General features: G+C 30.2%; 5 protein-coding genes across 5 annotated transcripts in view; 1 reads left to right on the forward strand and 4 right to left on the reverse strand.

The window, feature by feature from the left end:
• Positions 1-3,688: 3,688 nt before the first annotated feature.
• On the forward strand, positions 3,689-8,716 carry LOC145744493 (uncharacterized). Its single transcript, XM_082562335.1, has 2 exons — positions 3,689-6,639; positions 6,798-8,716. The coding sequence occupies exon 1, from the start codon at positions 3,787-3,789 to the stop codon at positions 6,283-6,285; it is 2,499 nt and encodes an 832-aa protein (XP_082418461.1). The 5' UTR covers positions 3,689-3,786; the 3' UTR covers positions 6,286-6,639; positions 6,798-8,716.
• Positions 8,717-10,971: 2,255 nt separating this feature from the next.
• LOC145745769 (uncharacterized) lies at positions 10,972-13,228 on the reverse strand. Its single transcript, XM_082563929.1, has 3 exons — positions 12,261-13,228; positions 11,755-12,061; positions 10,972-11,419 (listed from the first exon to the last, which is right to left on the reverse strand). Exons 1-3 carry the CDS (start codon positions 12,607-12,609, stop codon positions 11,281-11,283), a joined length of 795 nt encoding a protein of 264 aa, XP_082420055.1. The 5' UTR covers positions 12,610-13,228; the 3' UTR covers positions 10,972-11,280.
• A 529-nt stretch (positions 13,229-13,757) lies between these two features.
• On the reverse strand, positions 13,758-20,745 carry LOC145746503 (CDK5 regulatory subunit-associated protein 3-like). The gene is made up of 10 exons (XM_082564798.1): positions 20,504-20,745; positions 19,263-19,442; positions 18,626-18,763; positions 17,889-18,115; positions 17,497-17,665; positions 17,203-17,400; positions 16,777-16,905; positions 16,227-16,432; positions 15,477-15,648; positions 13,758-15,136 (listed from the first exon to the last, which is right to left on the reverse strand). The coding sequence occupies exons 1-10, from the start codon at positions 20,603-20,605 to the stop codon at positions 15,065-15,067; spliced, it is 1,593 nt and encodes a 530-aa protein (XP_082420924.1). The 5' UTR covers positions 20,606-20,745; the 3' UTR covers positions 13,758-15,064.
• Positions 20,652-23,416, reverse strand: LOC145746502 (protein arginine N-methyltransferase 9-like). Its single transcript, XM_082564797.1, has one exon. It carries the CDS (start codon positions 23,093-23,095, stop codon positions 20,732-20,734), a length of 2,364 nt encoding a protein of 787 aa, XP_082420923.1. The 5' UTR covers positions 23,096-23,416; the 3' UTR covers positions 20,652-20,731.
• An 862-nt stretch (positions 23,417-24,278) lies between these two features.
• LOC145745883 (uncharacterized) overlaps positions 24,279-25,694 on the reverse strand; it is a 61,230-nt gene continuing 59,814 nt past the window's right edge. Inside the window, exons 92-93 of the mRNA XM_082564063.1 lie at positions 25,486-25,677; positions 24,279-24,674 (exon numbers count right to left, since the gene is read on the reverse strand). Of these exons, the coding sequence (XP_082420189.1) occupies positions 24,556-24,674; positions 25,486-25,677 (311 nt within the window). The 3' untranslated portion in view covers positions 24,279-24,555. The remainder of the gene's footprint in view (positions 24,675-25,485; positions 25,678-25,694) is intronic.

A 25,694-nucleotide genomic window follows, 5' to 3' on the forward strand; every position in this document is an offset into this window, starting at 1 on the left:
TAATCGTGCACGGCATATAGAAACAATAACTGTAACTAAAATGCGACATATTGGTAACTAATTAAATTCTCGAAGTTTTATTTTTAAAGTATCGATAAGTAGTCATCTTTTGCCAATCCAAATGTTTTGCTAATTTTTAATATTTATTTATCTTCGATGCAGAAATTTTGACTTCCAACCTAATAAACACAGAGTAACATTTGTTACCCTGCCCCAGCCTTGAGTTGCCTTTGGCAGTTTGGGATAATAAAAAATAAATTTGCCCGATAATTCTAAGCTGCGAAGCTGCTAAATAAGCTTTGTTTGAACAGGGAATTATACCGTTTATAGCCCCTTGATTGATTGTTGTGCTACTGCATAGGGTTGGTGAGGATCGAACCCTGGACCCCGTTTGTGATGCTAAGTAAACTGGGATTAGTTAATGAAGTATATACATAGAGTACACAATTTTTTTAGTAACCAAAGCTAATACTATAGAATTTTAGTGTTTAAAATTTAACCTACTTTTAACAAAAGCATATATTTCATTTCGTCCTCTTGGTTATTTTCAACCTGTTACGACTTTAGATTTTAAAATTATTTGGGTCAATTTTTTTAATAAAGATCTATTTTAGTATAATGTATACTTATAACTTGCTAAAACAAACAATATATTAACGTAAAAGATAGAAAAACTAATAAAACTAACTGGTGAGCGTATACACAATCTTATTTCTATCTAGGTAATATTTTTTAAATAAAAAGCAAGTCAAAGCGTCAAATAAACTAAAAATAAGTCAATAAATTAGTATATGTTATGCTTCTATCTATACCAAAAGCATTCTGTCAAAAATCCAACACAATTTGGCCTAATAAATAGGCTACTATTCTTAAATAATATGATAAAAAACACATACAATTTTGTAAAACAAAACAACTTTACATAATTACACAATCAAAAATTATATAGGCCTACACCAAAATTAATAAAATTTAAATTATAATTTCACATTAACAAATACATAATATGAATACAAGTGATATGACCCTTTAGTTTTTATTTTTTTAATAGCAACGACAAATTCTGAATTTTTTACAATTTAAAACGTTTATTAATAATATTAGTGGTATAAATTTATAAAAGCCTTTAAAAATTTATGGTATTCACGTAATTGATTGTTTGCAAAAACGTTTCAATATTAAAATGTTATTTTTATTAATAAAATGAAAATTTTAACCTCTTGGTTATAGCTAAAAAAATATTATTGAATTAATTAAAGTTAAAAATAATGCTAAATAGAAAAAAACTATATACACTCGATTGCATTTACAGAAGTAAGGTTTGATGACTATAGTCACTAAAACAGTAAGAAAATTTGGAAAACCAGTACAAGTCGCTCCTATTACTCGTTTAAGGTTAATAGCCAAAGCTTCATAAAAGGACGGATTATTTTTTTAAATTCAAAATCGTAAAATCGACATGCTTGTTTTATTTAATTGTCTTTTCATAACCGATACTTAGCAAATAGTTTCTTATAAACACAACAAGCAATTATAACCCAGACAACCAAATAACCAATTGCTATTCGCTGGTAGAGAATAGTCTCCCTTTTTACCATAAGCGATAACAAAAAAACATTTGTATACATTTCTAAAGTTTTTACCAATTTACGGTTACAATGTATTTTATTAACAGTAAAGTAATCCTGCGTATAAGTAAATTAATATTAGGAATTTAAAAAATGACTTTCTTTGGTCTATCCAACAACCCGTAAATTTCAGTGACCTAGATTTATTCTTTGTGGCGAAATAAAGTTAAATTTAGGACCTTAAAGCAAACACAAACGTAGTTCAAAAACGTCCTTCGTTCCATGGGACTTTTTACCATTTAAATCATAAATTGTTTAACGAGATGTTAACGTTTGGTTAATATTTTAATATAATGCAATCTATGACGTCAGGTGATAGGTTGGAATTATAAAAAAAAAAATAAGTAAGCCAGCTGTATTCGTGACTTGCTAAATTGATTTCTTAAAAAAATCGTCTTTATTTTTACCTTATTGACACTTGAACGGTAACTTCTATCTTTCATCAATATGGTATAGTGGTGAAAACCTTTCCTAGACTACATGAAACCCTGGGTTCGATCCCCAGTGATCTTAGTAAGTCACTATAAACGGTATTATCTGGCAATTATAAATCTATAATGTCTCAAACCGCCACAGGCAACTCGAGACTGAGTCGGGGTAACAGTTGTTACTTTATGTTAAGGTTTGCGCATTCAACATCGAGTATAAAGATATATACGAAAAAAAACATTTTCCATTTGTTCTTTTCTATATAGCTTTTGCTATTTGCGTACGACTAATAGCAACAAGAGCGATTACCGGAGTTAACTATGTGTCGCAAACAATCGTTATAGACTACGCACAAATGTATAAATTACAACAATAAACAAAGCAGGTAATCCATAAACGTTAAATGCTACAGAAAAATCTAATTACCAAGCATATAACAAATGAACTCAAAAGCTTTGTCAAAAACTGTTTAATTACAACAAAACCAAACCTAGACAAATTTAACGCCAAGGACTGAGCTCAAAGCAACAAGAATTGCATGAGCTAAGTACTGCACAAGAAATAGAACATTTAAATAATTAGGCTACTTAAAATGGCTGTGACCCGTACTTAACTCCGTTTAATAACCAATTTTTTTGTTTCTTATAACATAACTATAATTTTTTTGTTTGTCAAATTAAAAAATTAAAACATAAATGCAAGTCCAGTGTCGCCAAAACTGACCTGAGCCCAAAGAAATGTATAGGCATCTACTTTTTAATCAGACAAAGTAAAAGATAAAACATAATTAAGAAAGCAAGTAATGGTAACAATTTTTGTTAGAGATTGCTACCAATTATTTTTTGCCTTGTTCTATCTTAGACGGTAGATATTGAAATTTTTTTTGTGTAAATCCTTGATGTGGAAAGGTCGATTGCGCGACCTAAACATAAAGTAACAACTGTTACTCCGACCCAGTCTCACGTTGCCTGTGGCAGTTTGGGATATTATGATTATAATTGCCCGTTGATGATTACTGATTAAATGTTGGTTCAGCAGAAGTTCATACCGTTTTTACTCAAGGGCGCTACAGCATGAGGGCAGTAGTGGGTTGCAACCTTTAATAGTATCGTCTAAAAAGTAAAAAAAGGTTAGACAGATAGGGACCCAAAAATGGTGAAGTGGCCAAAAATAAACAAAAAAGTAATAAAAGGAACAGAAACAGGATGTGATTAAAATATAATGCATCAAAAATGAAATACCAAAATCTTAAAAGACTGTTATGAATAGTTTTTTTAGGAATATACGCAACGGATTGAATGATAATTAAAATACAATTAAAGTTTCGATTAAACATAACACTAGACCATAATTAAACAGGAAAGTATCACAAAGTGGTTTAATAGAATAGAAACTGGATGTGAATGGAATATGATGCATCGAAAATAAAAAATTGCAGCATATTGAAAGATTGTTGAATAGTAAGATTATAAAATATAACCACCCCATTGAATTTTATGTAAAATGAGCGCCATTTAATTATTTCATTGATACAAAATTAAAAAAATAAATTGTGGTTATAAACAGTATTATAACCTAAATTAATTTAAAAGTCGAGGATAATAAAAAGTTTACGTTGGTTTAATGCGCACTAGTATTATTGAATATTTAAATATACTACGATAAAGTGTTTGTTATAAGAAGAACAGGTATAAGTTTAAATAAGATCAATAACCTGGTTAATGGAAAAATGCCAAAAACGCAATTGCTAAAAACGTATTGTGAAAGTTTTGTGATCCTAAAAAGAGAATATCAAATAGGCAAACTACTTCAAGAGATTTGCGATGAGTCTGGAAAAGAAAAGCAACCAAAAGAATCAGCGAAATTGTTTCACGAGCTTGGTTTGATTTATTGGAAAAAAGGTCCCGATAAGATTAGTTTAATTCGAAGTGCAGCTTTACTAAATTCAGCTATTTTAAGAAATCCTGAAGGTGTAGAAAAAATTAAACAAGATCTTGAACAACTCTGCTTTCAACTACTACAAACAGCAAATGCATCAATGACTAACATAAATTTAATAACAGTTGCTAAGCGCATGAAAAATGAACTTACTACAATCAGGGACAAAGTTAAACAAAAGTTAGGTAATTTCGAACGCATTCCGTTGGAAATATCTGATCAAGACTTCGATAAATTAAAGATACTTAAAATTGAAAAAGCTATTAGTTTACAAAATGAAATTAGTAAAGATTTTAAAAGGCTAATGTTTCAACTTAGTAATATGTGCATAGAAATTATGGGTGAACCGCCTTGTAAATATGCTCTAGTTGGACTTGGGTCACTTGCTAGAAAAGAAATAACCCCTTACTCTGATTTTGAAAACTGTATTATCCTAGAAGAAGAAATCCAACATTCAGAAAACTATGAAACAGTAAAGGAATATTTTAGATGGTTTGCTGTGATTTTTCAAGTTGTTTTAGTTAACTTGGGAGAAACAATTATTCCTTGTCTAGATATACCGAGTTTAAATGGATCAAAATCGAATTTCAAATTTCACGATGCTTTTACACCACGAGGAGTTTCATCCGATGGAATGGTACCTTATGCTTGCAAATCTCCACTTGGAAGACAAGAAAAAACAAAAAACAAGCCGTTTAAACTTGAACTTATACAGCCTGTTAACGTTATGGCAAGTTATGTTAACGATGATAAAGACTTAAAAAATGGATATCATTTGGCTGATATGCTAACGACGTCATGTTTTGTTGCTGGAAACCAACATATTTATAATGATTTCCAAAAAATGGTAATCAAACAACAAAAAAACTGTAAAACAGAAAAATTATTACATCAGCAAATAGATAAAAATGTTATAAAATTTCAAATAAATTATGAAATTGGGATTATGGTTAGATTTCCGACATCAAATATTAAAAGACTGTTATATAGATCGTCAACGTTGTTTATTTCAGCTTTAGGGAAACTTAACAAAATTACAGAGTCCAGCTGTTTTGACATTCTGGATGCACTTTATCATCAAGATACAATATCAAAAATTCATTGTTTAAATTTTAAGTTTGCTGTTGCAGTAGCTTGTGAATCGAGATTAAGGATATATAGTAAAAAGTTAAAACAATGTGATGTTGCTGCATATACTGAAGACGTTGATGAAATTCTTGAAGTGTGTGATCTAAGAAGCATTATAGAATATATTGCGATTGCAAATGTATTACATCATGGAATGTTAAAAATAAAAAATGAATTACCATTCAATGAAAAGTGGCCTTTCAATCATTTAAATATTTTTGCAGCGTTTACATCTTTAGAAGCGTTTCAGCCAGCTATTGAATGGGTAAATTTGCATCGAGAAACAATGGATGAGTCGACATTGTACTCTTTACTTGGATCTTGCAAGTCGAAACTTGGTAAACACAATAAAGCAATATACGACTTGGAATATGCTTTACAAGTTTTTACATTTCCAAAAGCTGAAACAGCATATTTAAATGACTTGTGTGACATACATTTATTAGAAAGTAAATTTGCGTTAAATCAAATCGAAGAACCACTACTTTATTTTGTTGAAATGAAGCAAACTTATCTTAGTAGAATGAAAAATAGAGGTAGCAATACATTGCAGTTTGAAGGCTTATGTTTTTCTGATCTCGAAAATGTTGTACCAGTTCTTTTACCTCACCTAAAAGTTATTCTTAAAAAGAGAGGTTACCCACTTAGGGGTTTGTTATTTAAAACAATGGAAGGATATTTACAAGAATTTTTAAAAAATGAAGATTTAAACTTTCTTGGATTTAATAATATTTCTGATGGCAAACTTAATCTATTTTTTGAAACTGTATTTTTTTGCTCACACAAAGTAAGACATGTTAATATCAACAACATCTTAAAACTTATAAATCCTATCATTTTCGATGAGGTTTTTTATGAACTAAAAAATAACAATTTCGACGAAATGTATGTAAAGAAGTATTTTGGTTGTGGCAAAAAAGAGTTATTTTCTATCTTTATTGAAATTTTAAAACTTATAAAAAAATTTGCTGAACAGGGCCTTTTAAAACAGCTAGTGAATTTTGGCGATCCTGACATTGTACCAAGTGTTGAAACATTTTTAACCGAACTTGATGACGAGGAAGTTATTGTGCTTGCACTACTTATTATAAGTTTAGCACTTGCAAATTTAATCTCGTCCGCAGCAAAATCCAACAGAGTAATCGTACGCGTTTTGGACTAGAACTTTTTGTGCCGTAATAAATAGTAAATATTTATTGAGCTGTAGCGAAAACCCAGACAAAATACAAATGTAGTTCACGTTGCACGTTTCATGTTATTTTTAAATGGATTGTTTAATCTTAGTAACGCTATAAAAAAATTTCTCATTAAACCTATCTATTATGCATAATATATGTAGTATGCTTCATTAATTTTATATATAAATTAGGTAACCTTTAAAATTTTGCTTGTTTGTTCATATGTTTTATTCCATCTTTTTTAAATTACTTAGATCAAAAACGCGATTTTTTTGTTGAGTGCTGGCTTTAAATTGCTTCAAAAGTTGAGAAATCGTAGAGTTTATGAAATTTAAAAAGTAAAAGATTTTTGATGAAATGTACTGAATATTAACATTTTTTTCTTACTTTTAAACACTTACAATTAATGTTTTTATTTACGCTATCTTATGTTTTTATTTACGCTATCATATGTTTTTATTTACGCTATCATATGTTTTTATTTACGCTGTTGTAGGGAAAGCACTTAGCAACACAATCAATTAGCTACAAGGCTACAACAGGAAAAAAATCACCTGCTTAGACATCCATGATGATGTAATTTTGGACACGAAACTGGGCTATCAAAAACAAAAATATTTACAAAAACTATCAACAAGAACCAACTCAATTTGATGTACAAAATAATACGCAAAAAAACCTTCTCAAGCGAATAATATCTTTCGTTCTGTGAACCCCAAAAACTGTGCAAAGTCTCTTCCATCCCGTGCGAGTAAAAGCCGTACAAATAATTAACAATACAGAAAAACAATATATATTAATATATATTGGTTACTTAAAAGGGTATAAAAACTAAGCAATGCCTTTTTATTAAAGGACAGATCTGATTACCAATAAGGCAATCGGAAATACCAAATTTGATTCGTTATTATAATGAGAACAGTTGAGCTTTGTATATATGTATGTTTGATCGTCCTTGTTTTAATTAAGGTTGAAACACAATTTTATTCCTGTTTTTTTTGTATATTATATAACCTTAAAGTTTTGGTAGTTTAGTTTTTATTGTATCGTGAACCCTTTAAAAACATACTTATATTGTAGCTTTTATTGTATGTGCCAGTTTTGCTTATTTTATCCTGTATTCTTGTGATGTTTTTATTCTTTCAACAAAAAAAAACACATTATTTTATTCTCTATTGTATTTATTTTGTACTTAAAATATTCACTTTTAAACAAGGCAGTCCATGTATTTAAACAGGTCATGCCTATGCCACCGTAATTTTCACTGTAAGTGTGCTGTGCAATAGTTTGTTGTTCCGAAAGGCAGTCCATGCTGATAACAGGTCATGCCAAACTTGTGAAACAGTTTTATTTCCTAATTTATTTTTTACTAACCTTTTCACTAAATTTGTAATTGCATTATTCCTTGACTGCACCTCAGTACTCACAATAAATATATATATATTTTTTTTTTGTTTTTTTTTATGTATTTTTTATATATTTTTTTTCTGTTACACTGTGTGCTACAATTCCAGAACTCCTCTGCTTAATTACCCTTTAAAATTTTGCCAAACCCAGTGTCAAAACACCAAAGTAGCATCGTTTTCAATAAATTACCAGTAAATTATCCTTATAAATACATTAACTAAGAACTTATTACTGCCGAGAATTTTTTTGTTTTTTCAGACTGGGCTCTCAGACCATATACTTCAAAAAGCAACACCAACCTTACCATATTCCTCCAACCACCCTGAACAAATAATTTGGACCATACAAAGCTACTTATTCATTCAGCTACTCTAACACTTTGCGTCACAAACTTAACTTAATTATGCAATCTCTCTTTAAACTATCAATGTAATATATTTTAATTTATCAAGTTTCCTCTTTCTTTTCTATTATTAACTAGTTTTAAACATTTATATTCACTTACTCTATATACGTGAACCCCCACTAGTTGGTGGGTTGTTTAATATTTTTGTGCGTTGTATGTGATATACGTTGTGAAAGGCCATTCTGGGACGTTCTTTCTTTAGGTAGGTTTATTTTGGTTAGTCCCTTTATCACATGCAATTTATCGTGACCAGTTCGTGCTTTCCTACTAGAGCTATACTGGGTTATATTAAATGTAATTATTATTTTCTTTAAGTTATTTTTTACACTGTAACTACCATCGACAGTGATTGCTCTACTATTATAAATCAAATGTGTCGTAACTTTCTTTTTTTTCGTACAATTTTATTTTGTTATTTCGTCACTCCTTTGTTATAGTTTTATTTTTTTGGTGTATATTTTGTAAAATGTATTTTATATATCGCATTTATTAATAATATAATCTATACTGGGTTTGGTGACCATGCCATAAAATAATTAAAATCTTTATGTAAACATTAATACTTTTGACATGTTTTAAATCATTAAATTGATTTTGTCATTTTTTCCCGTCGCATTGTTGTAATATTAATTGTATATCGTATTTATTATTTACTTTTATCAATGCGCGAAAAACCAAAAAAAAAAAAAAAAAAAAAAATCTTGTTCGGGATAATTTGACTTAAAGAGATGGTTCGGTCGTAGAGTTTCCTTTTTAAATATGTTAGAATTTTTCCAACTTGCACGAGGATACCATTATTTTAAAAATTGGTCAAGTATTTTTTGAGATATCGGGATTTGAAGGTAAATATTGTAAATAGGGAAAGTCCCAACGCTCGCGAGTCACGTGACGCACGACGTCATCGTCGTAAGATCATATGCTGGCAGACATAGGAAAATGGCCATATTTTGTCCTCTCTGACCCGTTTGTTGTACTTTTTTTAAATTTTTTTTTGCAGAAAACAAACTTAACATAAAAAGCAATATTTAGGCATATTATATAAGACATTTTTTACTTTTAAAGTATTTTTAATTAGGTAGGCTGTATTTGAAAAATTCTAACAAATTAAGGTTATGTTGTTAATTTTAGAAATTTACAACCCAAAAACGGCCAGGATTGGTTGACAAACACTTACAAGAAACAGACAGGTTAATTGAGTGTTACTGAAGCAAAGTTTACCTGTTAGAACAGTATAGGTTTTGCTTAAAACTTAAAATATCCGACAATTTTGTTGGGTATCATATAAAACTAGTTCTAATCACTAAACGTCACTTGGATTAAGACACATAAAGTATATAATACATCAATAAACTATAAACTAAATATTCTGGTTAACATCTTTTATGGATTTTTTAATTAATAAACCAAACAATTTTCAACGTACAATATACGTAAGTAATTGCACCCCTGACAACAAATAATAGTGTTTGCTGCCCTTCTTAACTTTAGTTTGTGCTTTATACTTGTAAAAATATAACTAAAATAATTGTTATAGTATAACCAAAATAAAGTATATATCGTCTATATAGGCTAAATACTCTAACTTGAACAATTTGACAATATATTAGTTAACAACAATAAAGTGATTTTATTTTAAACAAAACTAAGACTGTGTTAACGGTAAACTATGCCTTAAGTTGACCTGTTTTTTCTTGCAAAAGTTTGTAAGGGTTTTCGGCTGGTAAATTTTTAAAATTAACAGCATAGCCATAATTTGTTAAATTTTTTTAAATACGGCCTACCTAATTAAAAATACTTTAAAAGTAAAAAATATGTAATATGGCTAAATGTCTTATATAATATGGCTAAATATTGCTTTTTATGTTAAGTTTGTTTTCTGCAAAAAAAATTTATAAAAAAGTACAACAAACGGGTCAGAGAGAACAAAATAAGGTCATTTTCCTATGTCTGCCAGCATATGATCTTACGACGATGACGTCGTGCGTCACGTGACTCGCGAGCGTTGGGACTTTCCCTATTTACAATATTTACCTTCAAATCCCGATATCTCAAAAAATACTTGACCAATTTTTAAAATAATGGTATCCTCGTGCAAGTTGGAAAAATTCTAACATATTTAAAAAGGAAACTCTACGACCGAACCATCTCTTTAAGTATAATTAACGCCCCCTTCCTATTATAGTTTAACATAACCATGTAATGTTGTTATGTAACCCAGTTATTATTTTTTAGTATCGCAGAATAGTTTTTGTCTATCGTGCACCTTTTAATTTATGTGTTACTTTACGATAGAACGTGAAAGAAGAAAATAGTGTATTTTATGTGTTAATAATGTAAGTTACGAAGTTATTTAGCGTTATGTAAAATTGTAATATAACCGGTCAATTTTTGTGTATGTATATAATCACCAATAAAGGCATGTTACCCAGAATTTTATTTGTATAAGCGCTTACTTAAGAAATTAGTTAGGTATATTAACACGTTACTGGACATTTCTGTTACCCCTTGAAACCAGTTCCCTATAAACTATCATAAGGCAATTCTTAATAAATTGTAAATACTTAAATAAACTGTTAATACATTTCTACATACTTTTGTACACTCAAAGAAGTAAGTTACATAGTTCTATGTTTAGGCAGCCTTGTGCCAACAACTAAACGATAACGCTTTACTAGATGACGCCGCTGCTTAAGAGTAAAATACGCCGTTAAAAACAAGTAATCAGTGGCAAGAATTTAGTGATAAAGTACATGCTAATTAACACGAATTTTTTTTATTTCTATCCACAGAGCAAAAAAAGAATGTTTATCAAAAACAATCTTTGCCCTTGTTTATTAATACATATAATGATTAAAAAAATAACGTGGGTATTTAGTAACTACGAATGAACAACGTAACATTTTATCTTTAATACTTTACAGATATATATACCCCAAAATGATTACTAATTTGCAATAGGATAAAAGGAAAAAGTTTAATTTTGGGGAATCGCGAAAAATTTTGCGGCAAAGCAGAATAAATATTAAAGACGTGCTTAAATCTATTTCTAAACGCCGGATTTTAGGACAAATAAAATGTTTTTTTTAAAACAGAAAAATGTTCGCTTAAAAAATTAGTAGTGTGAGCTTTTTAAGTAACCAATATATTTGTAAAAAATGCGTAATTGTTATATACTAGGCATTATCGTTCTTTTACACAACCCTTGTACACCAGCTAGCGGAAATTGAAAGAGGAAGCGACGATGATGGTTCGACATAGCCATCATTTCTGAAGCTAGTCGAAGTCTTCGTTTAGTTTTATATCGTCTACAATAACAAACAAACTTTTAAAAATTATAACTTTTTTGTTAGTTAGTTTCTTATGTTATATGTAAAATAGTGTTACAACTGTTGCCCCGACCCAGTCTCGAGTTGCCTGTAGCAGTTTGGGATAATATAGCTTATAATTGCTCAATATTTATGCTGCTGATTAGGTGCTGACTCAGCAGGAGTTCTTACCGTTTATAGCGCCATTACTCAAGGGCGCTTCAGCATGGGAGCAGTGGAGATTGAACCCACCACCTCATGTGGCGTAGCCAGTGCTCTTACCACTACACCACGCTTATGTTTTTAGCTACGCTATGAACAACACTAAAGCTTACCTATTTTGAAACCATATCTTAATTTGTGTCTCTGTTAAGTTAAGTTCTTTGGCAAACGCAGCCCGCTCGACGCCAGATAAATATTTCTGAGCCCCAAATCGAACTTCCAAAGCTCGAACTTGTTGCTGCGTAAAAGCAGCACGAGTGCGCTTTTTCTTGCACTGGATTTTTAAATGTGACGAACCTTGATTGGAAGTTTTAACTTTTTCGTTCTTAACTTTACACCGTTTTAATTTTTCAGTTGAGTAGGAAGAAGAAAATGACGCTTCGCTTTGCATTTTTGTGACAAATTTTGTTTCGCTTGTACCTAAAAGAATATTTGGGGATTCTTAAAACCGAGAACAACATACTTTAAAATCTAATTTAAATTGTTTAGGCTACAATTTTTTCTTGCAAAATTAACGAACAGTAGTTTAAAAATACTTTAAATAAACCAAAAAAGAAACCAGTAATAGTAGACTGCTTAACTTTTAAGATATACGTATATTTTATTTTTATAAACTTACCACCGTAAAAAGGAAAACGTTTCTGTTTTCCAAAATCTGTGCCTCGAAATGAATTTACTTCATGACCAAATGACATTAATGATGAATTTATCGCAAAGTGATGTAGTTGTCGATAGTAGTTTTGAATGCATGAGGCATTTAGTGCATTGACATCAAAATCAAATGGATATCTTAACGCATACAACTTATTTTTGTTTTCCACTTGTTGCAAATAAAGTTGATTCAGATTGGAACTGGATTGTAGATGACAAAATCTTTTTTGGTTAGTGGTATTTTCTTCTGGATCCACTGGCCGCCAAATTTTGTTCTGTTTATTCAACCCCAAACAAAATGGCGGATTAGAAATCATATCTTCCGTAAGAGTATTGAAATTTTTTCAATTCTAAAATTAAAATAAAGGAACTAAATATTATAGCCTTTATTAAATTAAAAACAAATATTACACGAAAACGATTTAGAATTAGGCTACTCGTTATTTATATTCACGTTTTTTTCATCGGTTAAACTAAACTCATGTTGCACTCATAATTTTTAGTCTATATGTACTTTATAGGTAACTACAAATATAAAACATAACAAGCAAAAAGTGAGCGAGATTTTGATTATAATAACCTCTAAAAATTGTAAAAACAGCAAAAACGATCGAAAGAAATTTGGGAGGTCGTTTATGCCAACAAACATGGTTTTACTTTATTGTATTACATTTTCAGGTGGCACTTAAAATGCCATTTATTTTGCTTTGACAAGACGAACCCAAGACAGTTATAAGAACGGTACACATGTATTCTTAAAGTGTATCGTTATATAAGCAAACTTGTGGAACTGGGTGTAGACATACAATGGCTTGTTAATATGCTGGCTACTTACCGTAGCGGGTGTTTAATGTAAAAGCTTGTGTTAAGTAGCCATTATGACTAGTTTAAAGTACTTAGCTAGGACAATAATGTTATTACTGCGCAAAGCTAATGTTGTTCTTGCAAGAAAACGAATTTTCGTTCCTTCACACGGTACTTATGAGAAAAAAAATTTAATGTTCTATTAAACATAATATATTAAATTAAACTGGCCTACGTATAGCTAACAAGTAACACTTTTATATTAAAACTAAATTTTTAAATATGAAAAAATTAATTTTCTTAAATTTGTTTTAAGAATCTTTATCGCGTTTATTTGGTTCTTCTTAAAACTTTTAGCTTCAAAAATACTAATTCCTTTTTCTAAATATTTAAGAAAATTTTGAGGCAACTTTCTACTAATGATAAGCCGCGTAGATTTTAAAAATATTTATATGGAATCAGAAAATTTGAAAAAATTTTTTTTCAAAAATTTCGATAAAAAAGGCCATCTTAAATAGCGATGTTTTTGTCTCTAATATACCGGCTTTTAATTAAATAAACAAAAAAAATGATGCTTAGATTTTAAATTATCACATTAAGATCAATGAATATATCGGTAGAGTGAAAGACAATTGAACCCAGTGTTAAAATAGCTTTTAATGAACATCTAAGTAGGAGGACATTACAACATAAATACATAAAAACGGAGTTCCGTGCTAAGCCTATATCAACTATAACGTAATACGTCGATTGTGAGTTTTAATTTTGATTGAGGATGTTTAACATGCGGAACAACAAACCTGATTTTAAAAAGGTAAATTATTCTAAAGTTTAAAAAGTGTAGGTGATATAAACTTTGGGTACCAACAAACAAAACTCTAACAAAAATGTTAAAAACTTTTAGATTTTTCTTAACAAACAAAAAAATAAAAATGCTACAAGCATAAGTAACGTAATTATTAATAAGGTGACGAAATTTAAAAACCCGTTCATAAAATAGTCATTTTAGCAATTTTAAAAATACTTTGTTTTAGATAAAAAAAATTAAATAGGGTACAAAAAACAAAAATTGGAGTGTCGTTATTTTTTGTGGGTTTAAAATTATTTTTGTACGAAGAATTGCGTTTTTTGACGTATTTTTTTAACCAATATTTGCATTTCAAGTTAAATATGTAAAATATAGCTTTATAGTGTGTAAAAAACAGTGCCCGCTTGTTCCAATCATCAAACAATTTATATCTGAGCAATCCCTCTCTGTTATTACAAGAATATATTAAGGGCTTAAAATGTGAAAAAATTAATGGTGGTACTGGTAAAAAACAACACGGTAAGTTGACTTGTTTTCACAGCGATGAAAAATAGAAAATGTGTTTTTATTTGTCATGATGGAATCTTCTCAAGTAGAAAATCTATTGTGTCTTTGGCACGATATACTTACGGTAAATCTGCCTCTTGCAAACAACGACAGCACAAACAACATTGAATAACACAAGTAGCAGCCTGTTTGGAGAGCTAGCTACTTGCCTTTGAGCACAAACGATTAATTAAAAAAGTAAACACATTTTTGAAGCAGATCTTTTTGAGGTGTATGCAACCAAAAAATGTATCGTTGCATCCCACCAAAAAGTTTTTTTCCTTTAAAAAAAAGAATAAGAAACATGGAAATCTTATATTATACAAATAAACGACGACCTGAAGTTTTTTTTATATAATAAATAACTAAGGCATTTAATTTTTTATTGTATTTAAACTTTTGCCACCAAAAATTAAGCACCCGAAATCCCACACTTTTACTTTGAATTCTGTTTTTTTAGAATTCTCTTTTTCCAGTTTTAGAAACTGCGCAGCAATAAAAAAACTAAATTCCTTCACGTTATATTTACCCCCTTTTATATTGCACATTGGTCTTTAGTCTACAAACCCTTTACAACAAAAAAAATAATTCCGAAATTAACCAAGAAAACTTTGTTATAACATATTGATATTTCCCATTAAATGAACTGGCCTGCCTTTGTAGCGCTTGGATATTTCATTTTCAATCTAAAAATAAATAAATTTAAAAAAAATCCGTTTTAATTGTAGTAATAAATATACTTTTTTGTATATATCTTTATCCTCGATGTGGGAAAGTCGAATGCGCGACTTAAACATAGAGTAACATCAATTACTCCGACCCAGTCTCGAGTTGCCTGTGGCAGTTCTGGATATTATATATTAATAATAGCCCGATAATTATGCTGCTGAATAAGGGCTGGCTCAGCAGGAGCTTTTACCGTTTATAGCGCCTTACTAAATGACGCTACAGCATGAGATCAGTGGGGATTGAACCCACGACCTCATGTGTGGTGTAGCACTTCATTTTATACCAATTATTACTTACAAGTGTTTTCCATTCTTTGCATTCGTTAATAAGAAACTCAACCTGAGGTTGAAGTGAAGTTTGTTCCGAGATTGACTCTTTGATTCTCAACTCAAGTGTCGACTTAAGGTCTTTGTATTTTTGAGTGAGTGAGAGTTGGCGACTTAAAGTATCTGCAAGCCGATCGACGAATCTTAAATTTAAAAAATTAACAATTAAGTTTTATTATAAAAATTTAAGAAATTAGCAACTTGTTTTTTTTACAACAATCTGTCTACATGGTGTAGCAGTTAAAATACGTGGTTTCAATACATGTTACATAAAACCTTATCCTCAGTGCTTTGGATCACTTGTACTGTACGGTTCTTGTTAAATCTCTTGTGCACATGGCGGACCTAGCTAATTTTCTCTTGTATTTTACGTTACTGCCTAAATCTCTCTCCTACCTTACGATCCTACTAAAATTTTGCTTGTTATTTACTGGCCCAGCTAATTCTCTCTCTCTCTCGTATTTTACGGTCCTAGCCGATTCTCTCTAGTATTTTACAGTCCTCGTTAATTCTCTCTCGTACTTTATGGTCCTTGTATTTTCGGAGAAACGTCAAGTACAAGTGATTTAGTGCTTTCATGTACACAATATAATCAAAAATATACAGAAAAAAGACTGTGTTGAAAAAAAAATTTACATTATATTCCCGCTGTACAGTCATCCAATCCACATTAAAGATAATTAATAAAATTTTAGTTCTATAAAAAAAAATAATAATTTACTTTGGTGAATCTAGAATTCGACAAAGATGAACCATTTTGGTTGAGGTTAGATCCTCATATATTGATGAAACCTGGGTATGCATTTCTTCAATCTCATTGGCTGATGTCAGCTGCAAAATGGGCGGGGCAGATTGAAATTGGTTGATTGACAGGATGTCAGATTCCAGCTGGGTTTCTGCTAATCTCTGTTGCAAAAATCCTTGCAACTAATAATTTAAAATTAATAATTAGCGAATTAAAACTTTTATAAGTAAGCAATTGAACCGGCAGCGTAGTGTAGTGGTCAGAACACTTCCTATACTACATAAGGTTCCACCCCCACTGCTTTCATGCTGTACACCCTTGAATAAGGCAATATAAAAGGTATGAACTCCTGCTGAGCCAGCACTTATTTAGCAACTTCATTTCAGGCAATTATAATATATAATATCCCAAACTGCCAAAGGCAACTTGAGACCGGATTGGGGTAACCGATGTTACCCTATGTTTAGGTTGTGCATTCGACCATCCCACATTAAGATAAAAATATATACAAAAAAATAGTAGTTACCTCAAGTAGTTCATTGATAATCTGAGTTCTGATCTTGACACACTCAAGTAAAGTTAAAGCATCCTCTCCCTCTGCCACTCTTTCTGGGTTCTCTATCTTTGTTCCATTAGGTACTTCTGTACGACTAACCTATATTTACAAAATTAAGATATTTTCCTGTTATAAAACATGAAACATTGAGTATTATTTACTTTTTTAGCGTAAAATTTAAAATTTACAAATTATTTTTAATAAGATATAAATTAGAGATCAAAATTTTTATTAAACACCATTACTAGTAAGTTTTTTTTTTAATATTCAAAGTGTTCTTGCTTTTAACATAAATTTAAAACTTTTAGTGTATATTAGAAATAAACATATAAAATATGATCACCATGAAAAACCATTAAAAAAAAGAAACCAAAAATGGTTGATTTAAATTACTACCTCTTCGATTCCCCAATTTTCGTGTTTGTTATCTTCACTGAGGATGATCTCAAATCCATTGTTTGCCTCCTCTCCTCCATCTTCCACTTCGATTTCTGTCTCCAACACCATCCCTGCATCGTCCTCCTCGATTCCAAAATCAATGACATCAGGACTTGACTCCTCGTCTTCTACTTCGAGAGAAAACCCCCAATCAATCTAAAGAAAATATATTTTCCATATCTTTGTAATTTAACGCAAAAAATTCACAATAAAATAAAATCCAAACATCAAAATCTTAAATTATAATATTACCTCTTCTTCTTCGTCTGCTACTTTATTGTCAACCTCGTCACTTTTGCTCGTTGTATTAATTTTTACAACCACATCAGGAACTTGACCAGTTCTTTGTTGATACACTGTGGTATTTCCCATTTTACTCATATATTTTAATAACGGGGTTATCGTTTCAAAAAATTTGTTACTAAAAATATTAGAATTTAAGTTTAAGAGTTATTAATCCCTCAAAGTTTATGTCTATACAAGGTTTTTAGGTAATTATAACACCAAAATTTAAAATTCACAAACCCCTATTCTATATAGGTCTTTTCTACTTTAATTTAACGTATAACAAAAAAAAAGCTAAAAATTACCTAAATATTACGAACACCTAAAAAAAAAATTAAAAAAAATACAAAATAACTCACCTTCCTAGCGAAAATTCTACAAATGCGACATAATATTCTAAAACCGGTGGCAATTTTTTACATTTTGCCCCAATTTCATTAAATTCATTCGGTAAATCTTGAACGAGGTCTAGCAACTCTTTCTTTACATTTTTTCCCTCGATCCCAACTTTTTTGCATTCCCCGCTGTACTTTCGTTTTACTTCAACAGTGTTGCGCTGACAGTCTAAAATCTTTTTTCTGCTCTCCTGTAACATAAAAACAACAATGAGCCATTAATCATAATAAAATAAATTTAAGTCTTAGGGATTTATTTTAACAAGTTGATAGCTCTTTTACAAGTGACATTTTAATTGTCATAATCTGGTCGTAACTTTCAACTAATATTTTTCAGCAGTAATTTACCCGCAAACCACAAATAGAGGCGTTCAAATTGAACAAATATGTCTATATCAACCACCAACAACATTAGAATTTAATGTTACATTTTATTAAAAATCAAAGATAAAATTTGTTAATTCAACTTCTGTAGATCCAAAAAAAAATATATATATACAACAAATAACAATACTACTAGATGGCAGGAATACGAAACATAAGTATTACCAAATTTTGAATATAAAAGCAGAAATTGAATAATTAAAAATTAAAATTAAATTTTATTAAATGTTTAATTTAAAATAGTTTTAAAATAAATAACTTGTTCAAAAATTTTTTTGATACTTTTATATTTAAAAAAGGTTGAAAAAAATACAAACCTCCTGTACTTGCGTACATTTAACAATTTGTTTTCTTAAAGCTGGAATTTCATAATTTAGGTTACGAAGTAATCTGCTCGACAGCTCCGCCAAGTGGAGGTTTTCTTTCTGATATATTTTTACAATATCTTGCCAATCCTTTAACAAATTAACAATTCAGTTAGTATACCATAACATTTTTGTTTAAACATATCTTTATCCTCGATGTGGGAAAGTCGAATGCGCGACCTAAACATAGAGTAACAACAGTTACCCCGACCAAGTCTTGAGTTGCCTGTAGCAGTTTGGGATATTATAAACTATAATTGCCCAATAATTAAGCTGCTGATTAAGTGCTAGCTCAGCAGGAGTTCATACCGTTTATTGCACCTTAGTCAAAGACGCTACAGCATGAGCTCACTGGGAATTGAACCAAGCATTTCATGTAATGTAGAAAGTGTTCTGACCACTGCACCACGCTGCCAAAATCAATTACAGCAACAATTACAAGTAATTAATTAAACACTAAAACCAAAAGAAGTTGTGTCCAACTTAAATATAGGTATTTTTAGAACTGATACACCAATCAATTTTTTTTGATTTTAACTTTTTGAAACAAGCTAATAAAATGATATACACAATGATATTATAAAGTTACCTTCATCCGGCGAGATGAATACATGCCAAATATATTTTTACTATCTTTTTCAGTATCTTTGAGTTCATTTACAATTTTTTGACACTTGAAAAAATGAAAGCAAGATCCTTCTAGCAGTTTTTTCATTTCTTTAGTATTCGGCATATCAACTAATGCATCTGCGATTTTTTTCTTAACCAACTGCAAATAAAGCATTGTATGTTTATTAAATCATTTTCATTTTTTTTTTAAATTCTTGATAAGATTGCTCACTTTTAAACTTACCAAGAAATTTTTATTATACTGCTCTTATGCTTGAGTAGGCACTATAAACGATATGAACTCCTGCTGAGCCAACTTAATCAGCAGCATAATTACCGGGCAATTATAATCTACAATGTCCCAAACTGCTAAAGGCAACTCGAGACTGGGTCGGAGTAACTGATGTTACTCTATGTTTAGGTCGCGCATTCAACTTTTCCACATCGAGGATAAAGATATTTAGGTAGGTTTATTTCGGATAGTCCCTTTATCACATGCAATTTATCGTGACCAGTTCTTGCTTTCCTACTAGAGCCATACTGGGTTATATTAAATGTAATTGTTATTTTTTAAGTTATTTTTTAGACTGTAACTACCATCGACAGTGATTGCTTTACTATTATAAATCAAATGTGTCGTAACTTTCATTTTTTTTCCATACAATTTTATTTTGTTATTTCGTCACTCCTTTGTTATAGTTTTATTTTTTTGGTGTATATTCTGTAAAATGTATTTTATTTACTGCATCTATTATTAATATAATTTATACTGGGTTTGGTGACCATGCCATAATGTACTATAAAATCTTTGTATAAACATTATTACTTTTGGTATGTTTTAAATCATTAAATTGATTTTGTCATTTTTTCCCGTTGCATTGTTGTAATAATAATTGTATATCGTATTTATTATTTACTTTTATTATTGTGCGAAAAACCAAAATAAAAAAAAAATAAATAAAAATATATATATACAAAAAAAAAATTTCACAACAAAAATAATAAGCCTTAAATTTAAATCTCTCTGCTCTTATATTATATTTCAATTAAGTAAAGTGTTAACTTCTACTACGTTGAAATCCAATCAGCAAGTTATTAAAAGCAATATGTAAACTAGAATTTAAGACTGGGTTTCGAATAACCAAAAGCTTGTCCTAGTTTATCTAATTTTAAATATATTATTAAAAATATTCACTTAATAAAATGTAGTTAAGTATTTACCTCATTTGAAGTTTGCCATTTAATGTTGCAATGTCTTCTGTCAATCAACCAATCTACTAACTTGTTACATTGTATGTCTATTGGAATTAATTCTTCCGTCATTTTAAACTAGGCTACTTAATTGCAAGTATTTTTTTTTGCAAAACTGTTCTACAAAAAAAAATTATGCATTAAAATTTTTAAACAAAATAGGCAAAAAATAATACAAACAATAAATCATTTTGGTTATTAACTTCCATATTTTGATACAGTAAAAATGATCGAGTCATTTTGACATATCATCTTGAGAACAACTTCTGCTCCTTGGTTGAAATCAAGTTGTTTATTCATGGGAAAAACATAAGCAGCTTGTTTCCAATGATTATCTGGATCCTTAGTCACTAAAACTTCATCATCGGATAAATAAATTTTGAACCAAAACAAAATGCCATGCATTTTACCAGAGTTTGTAATTTTAGTCACAATCGACTTTTGAATATTTAACAAGTCCACTTGATCCCCTGAATTAAAATCTATGCAAAACACTTTTACAGGTTGACTTAATGAGATATAATCCAAACTTGAGATGTCCAGATCGCTGTACACAGAAACACGATAATCGTTAATATGTTCTGCAATTTTTAGCCCCAACGTATTTTGATCAGTAGTAACTAAACATTTTTGAACAAGTTCATCTGAAGAAATGCATTGTGCTATGACGTCTATTTTTGATGGTATAAAAACACCGGCTTCACTTAATAAAAGCTTAGTTTCTACAACATTTTTAATTGAATTAGGTGATAATAATCCACTGGGTTCAACAATATCCGACATAATAATATCAAATTTTAATTCAGGAAGTTTTTTGTAAATTTGTATGCTAATATTATATTGGTTTGCGAGTTGTGATACTGCTTCGTAGATATTTTCAGTTTGACAAAACTTGCGTATGTCCACTTTGTCTCCTAAAATTTGTTTAAATTTTAATGCCAACAGGTCAAAACCACTGGATATGTCTAAAATCGTTTTCACGTTTTTTTTTGTATGCAAACAAATTGTGTGAAAGTACTTGTTGCAAAAAACTTGGTCGTTATTTCTTTCTATTTGTTCCTCAGGTATCGATAAAGAAAAAAAATCATGAGAAATAGTTTTATTTCTATCATAATGTTCAGAGAAACTTTGCAAACAAGAATTAAGGGTTGTTCCATCTTTTTTCATAACGTCGACTTTGTTAAGAAAAAAGCAATCCGAGTTAACATCAAAATTTAATCTTAAAATTAAGTTGTCATTAACCTGTAACCTTGATATTGTACAGTTGTTGTTTTCGTCTGAAAATACCCGAATCGGATAAACTGCTTGATCCCAACAAAAATTACTTGCGATTTCAGTATTAATGCAATTACTTTGATTTTCTGGTGATTCTAATTCAAGTTTAAACCATAAGATAACAGCATCAGCATATCCATTTAAAAGAATGCTAATATCTGTGTTAATGCTTTCATGTCTACCTTGTGCAATTTTTTCAACTACGTTAGGATCGTTAAAGTTTATATCCAATATTTTATAAGATTCAGATAAGTTTTTATGCACAAATTTAGACATTTTTTCAGAAGTGTAAGGCTCTAGATTACAAGTTTTAAAGAAAGTCGAATTTGTTTGAGCGGCCAGTTCCCCAACTCCACTTTTTAAGATCAAATTCTTAAAACCATGTACATTAAAACAACTGTGCTTGCTACTTATTTGATCAGATTCGACTACTGAACAATAAACAGAAGCAGAATAAGGAATTACAATACCTCCATTTTCAGGCGAAATCAATAAGTGTTTCCAACCATGGTTTAAAGTATCTATAACACCTTCGCCTAGCAAACCAGCGTCAACTGTTTCACTAATAACAAGTGAAGCCTTATTCGGTAAATGACCTTCTGTCATAACATTTTTTACAGTCATTGCTAAAGAGTCACAATTGAATAATTGAATTTTTCCTTTTATTTGATTTTCCTGGATACATTCTTTCGCAATGTTATGCATGACTTTCGATGATTCGCAAGCATGTACTTTATCTGCTCCATGCCGTACTGCTAACATGCTTAAAATACCACTTCCGCTACCAATATCCAAAACTGTGTCATCAAAATTAAGTTCACCCAATGTGTGTTCTATAGCAATATCAAAACACTTGTTTCGAATTTTGTCATTCAACATAGAGAAATGCCAACTATCAACTAATCCTCGACTTGCATTTTCAAGACTGACAATAGCCTCAAAACAATGTTTATTCACAAGTAAAGCCTTTCGAAACATGTCCACTGCTTCGAGTTTCATATTCAGTTTGTACAGACAACAACCCATGCAATAATGCAACGTGTCCGACTCCATAAACAGTTCACATCCTTGTTCGTAAAGTGAAAATAAATCCTCGATTTTGTGAAAATCACATAACTGCATGCTCCATTCACGCCATGCTGCACCAAAATCTTCACGAATGCTTTGTTGATAGTAGGGAGATATCTTTAGAACCAAAAGATAAAATGCATATGCTCGTCCATAATTGTGGTTCAGTAGATTATGCCTTGCCTCAGCAAGATAAGACAAGCTTACAGCATTATTCATTTAGTTTATTATAAAATTTAATCCAACTTTTATTAAAAAAAAATATTGTTAAAAACTCAAGGGTGCTACAGCATTAGATCAGTGGGGATTGAACCCACGACCTCATGTGTGGTGTAGTAAGTGTTCTTACCACTACACCACACAATGTAACATCTTATTAAAACCCAATACATTCTACCATTAGCTACTCAAGTTATATTGTGGTATATAATGTCATCCTATATTTAGTGAATTAAGTGGTGAGTTAACGATTTGTTCTATACCTTTAAAATATACACGACACGATCCATTTGATCAGGTATTCGTTTAAATAAAATACATTTCATTTATTGGATCTATTAAAATAATTATTAAAAATTGTTTGTTGTTTTGGACTGCAACGGTATATTCTTGAATGTACTACTAGCATCCTATCTTTGATTTATTAATAGATATAAAATAGTATACAAGGACTAAACCTATTGTATTTTTATTATAAAAATAAAAGAAACGATAAAAACCTCATTTGAATACATGCTGATGTGTTATGATAAAAATGAGCAGAACTTTTACCAATAATATGACAAGAACTACACAGATGTGACGCCTGACTACTGGCTATAAATATACCAACAAAAGCACACACTTGGATTTATTTTCGTTAACATTGCCTTTAATTATCTTATATATATATATCGATAATAAAACATTTTCTAATATTCCCCTTTAACCTCAGGCCTTCTCCAAAAATGTACTTTCATTTCGACTTAATCATGGTAAATAATGAATTAAAAAACAGGCAAATAATGAATTAATATTAAGGCCGTAGTATAAAATCCACTTCATGTACTTTTTTATTTTTATAGAAACCAAGAAACGTCTTTCGTATTGTGATGGTTTAATTTTCAAAGCAATACCTGTGTTTTATTCGAATTTTGGACCCTGGTTTACTTTTTAAAGTAATTAAGTAATTCAGTCTTAACCAGCCCTTAACTCAAGCTTATTCATTCATTAACTTACATCTTCTTTTTAAACAAATATATTATATACATTAACTAAACAAGTTTTGCGTTTATCAGCTATTAAATAAAAGGTTCTTGTAATTAAGTCTTTAATTAGTGAGTCTTTTTAGTCTTAAAAACGTACAAAAGGTTTCTACTTCTACATAAATAAGTCTAAACAAATACCAAACAAAAAGTTTTTTAATGCAATGTATTAAAAGATAAAAAAAGAGAATAAGAATGGTCGAGATCGGTTCCGTCCGTCAACAAAAAATTATTTTACACAAAAATCAAATGAAACAAACTTAAAAGGGAATTTTAAAACTTGCGTTTAAAAATCATATTTTAAAACTAAAATACAATATTAAATTGTAGCCTACCATAAAAAAAATTCAAAAAAAAGTCTAATGAAACCTAAATCGAATAAAAAAAATGTTAAAAATATTTAACAATTACATCGATTAGCCTTGCTGTTTTTGTCTACCAAAAATTAAAGAAAGATTTCATTGAACAGTCGTCTTTAGTGAAACCGTAAGGGCAGTTGCACATGTTTGGTCCTACGCATACCCCGCCATTCTTACATTCCACATCACAAATTGCTAAAAATATTATTTAAATAAGAAAATTTAAAATAAGACAGCTTGAATTTTTAAATCATTTGTAGTCTAGCGTCCTCCAAAAAAATTTAGGACCGTAAAAGTAAGAAGAATAGTAATGTTAAACTAGCGATAGGATGCGAGGTAGGGTAAATATTTTTAGAATATATTAAGTTCGAGTATATAAACCAGGGTAATATAACCCTAACTGAACGCAAGACATCATACATTATCTTTTCCTCGTTGTAAGGTCAACTTAACGACCTAAACATAAAATAACCTCCGCTACACCGACCCAGTCTTAAGTTGCCTTTCGCAGTTTGCGTCTTGGTAAACAATTGTCTAACGTCTTGGTAAATAATCGACTATTAAAATTAAAGAAACGTTCATGTAACGAGAAAAGTTTTTCGACAAACAAGGAGGCAATTTTTGTTTGCTTTAGGAGTGCACTTGCTTTAACACCCTAAACCTTACTTTATTTCGCAGCAACAAAATAGTCTGAGACAGTGAAAGAAACGCGATGTAAGATCTAAGAAATCTTGTCAGATTGTAGCTGGTAAGCTAGTATGCATTAGCTTTGTAAAAATTCTATAAATAGATAGCCTTCGAGTATTTTATTATCGCCAAAACCATATTTGATGATTGTTTTACTGATTTAAATGAGAGGACCGTAAACTACAAGTGATCTAAAGTTTTTGTTTTTCTATTGTCGTTGATTTTTTTAAGAGATAGATAGCATTCAAAATACGACGAGTTTAAAAACCTAAAAACATGAAACAAAAACACAGAAAAAGTTTGGAAATTTTAGTTTTACCTGTTTGGCATCTACTGCCGGTCCATCCGTTCGCACAAGCACACGTGAAAGGGGCGGAGCAATACCCGCCATTCAAACAACGCAGTGCACAGATTGGTCGGTTACACCTTGACCCCGCCCATCCGTGAACACAGCTGCATTTTCCACGGCTTGAACATTTTCCGTTGTTAAGACATCGTTTTTTGCAAGCGGCTGTAAAAAATAATTTA

Source organism: Corella eumyota, chromosome 3 (genome assembly GCF_963082875.1).
Source record: "Corella eumyota chromosome 3, kaCorEumy4.1, whole genome shotgun sequence".
In the NCBI taxonomy this organism is placed as follows: Eukaryota; Metazoa; Chordata; class Ascidiacea; order Phlebobranchia; family Corellidae; genus Corella; species Corella eumyota.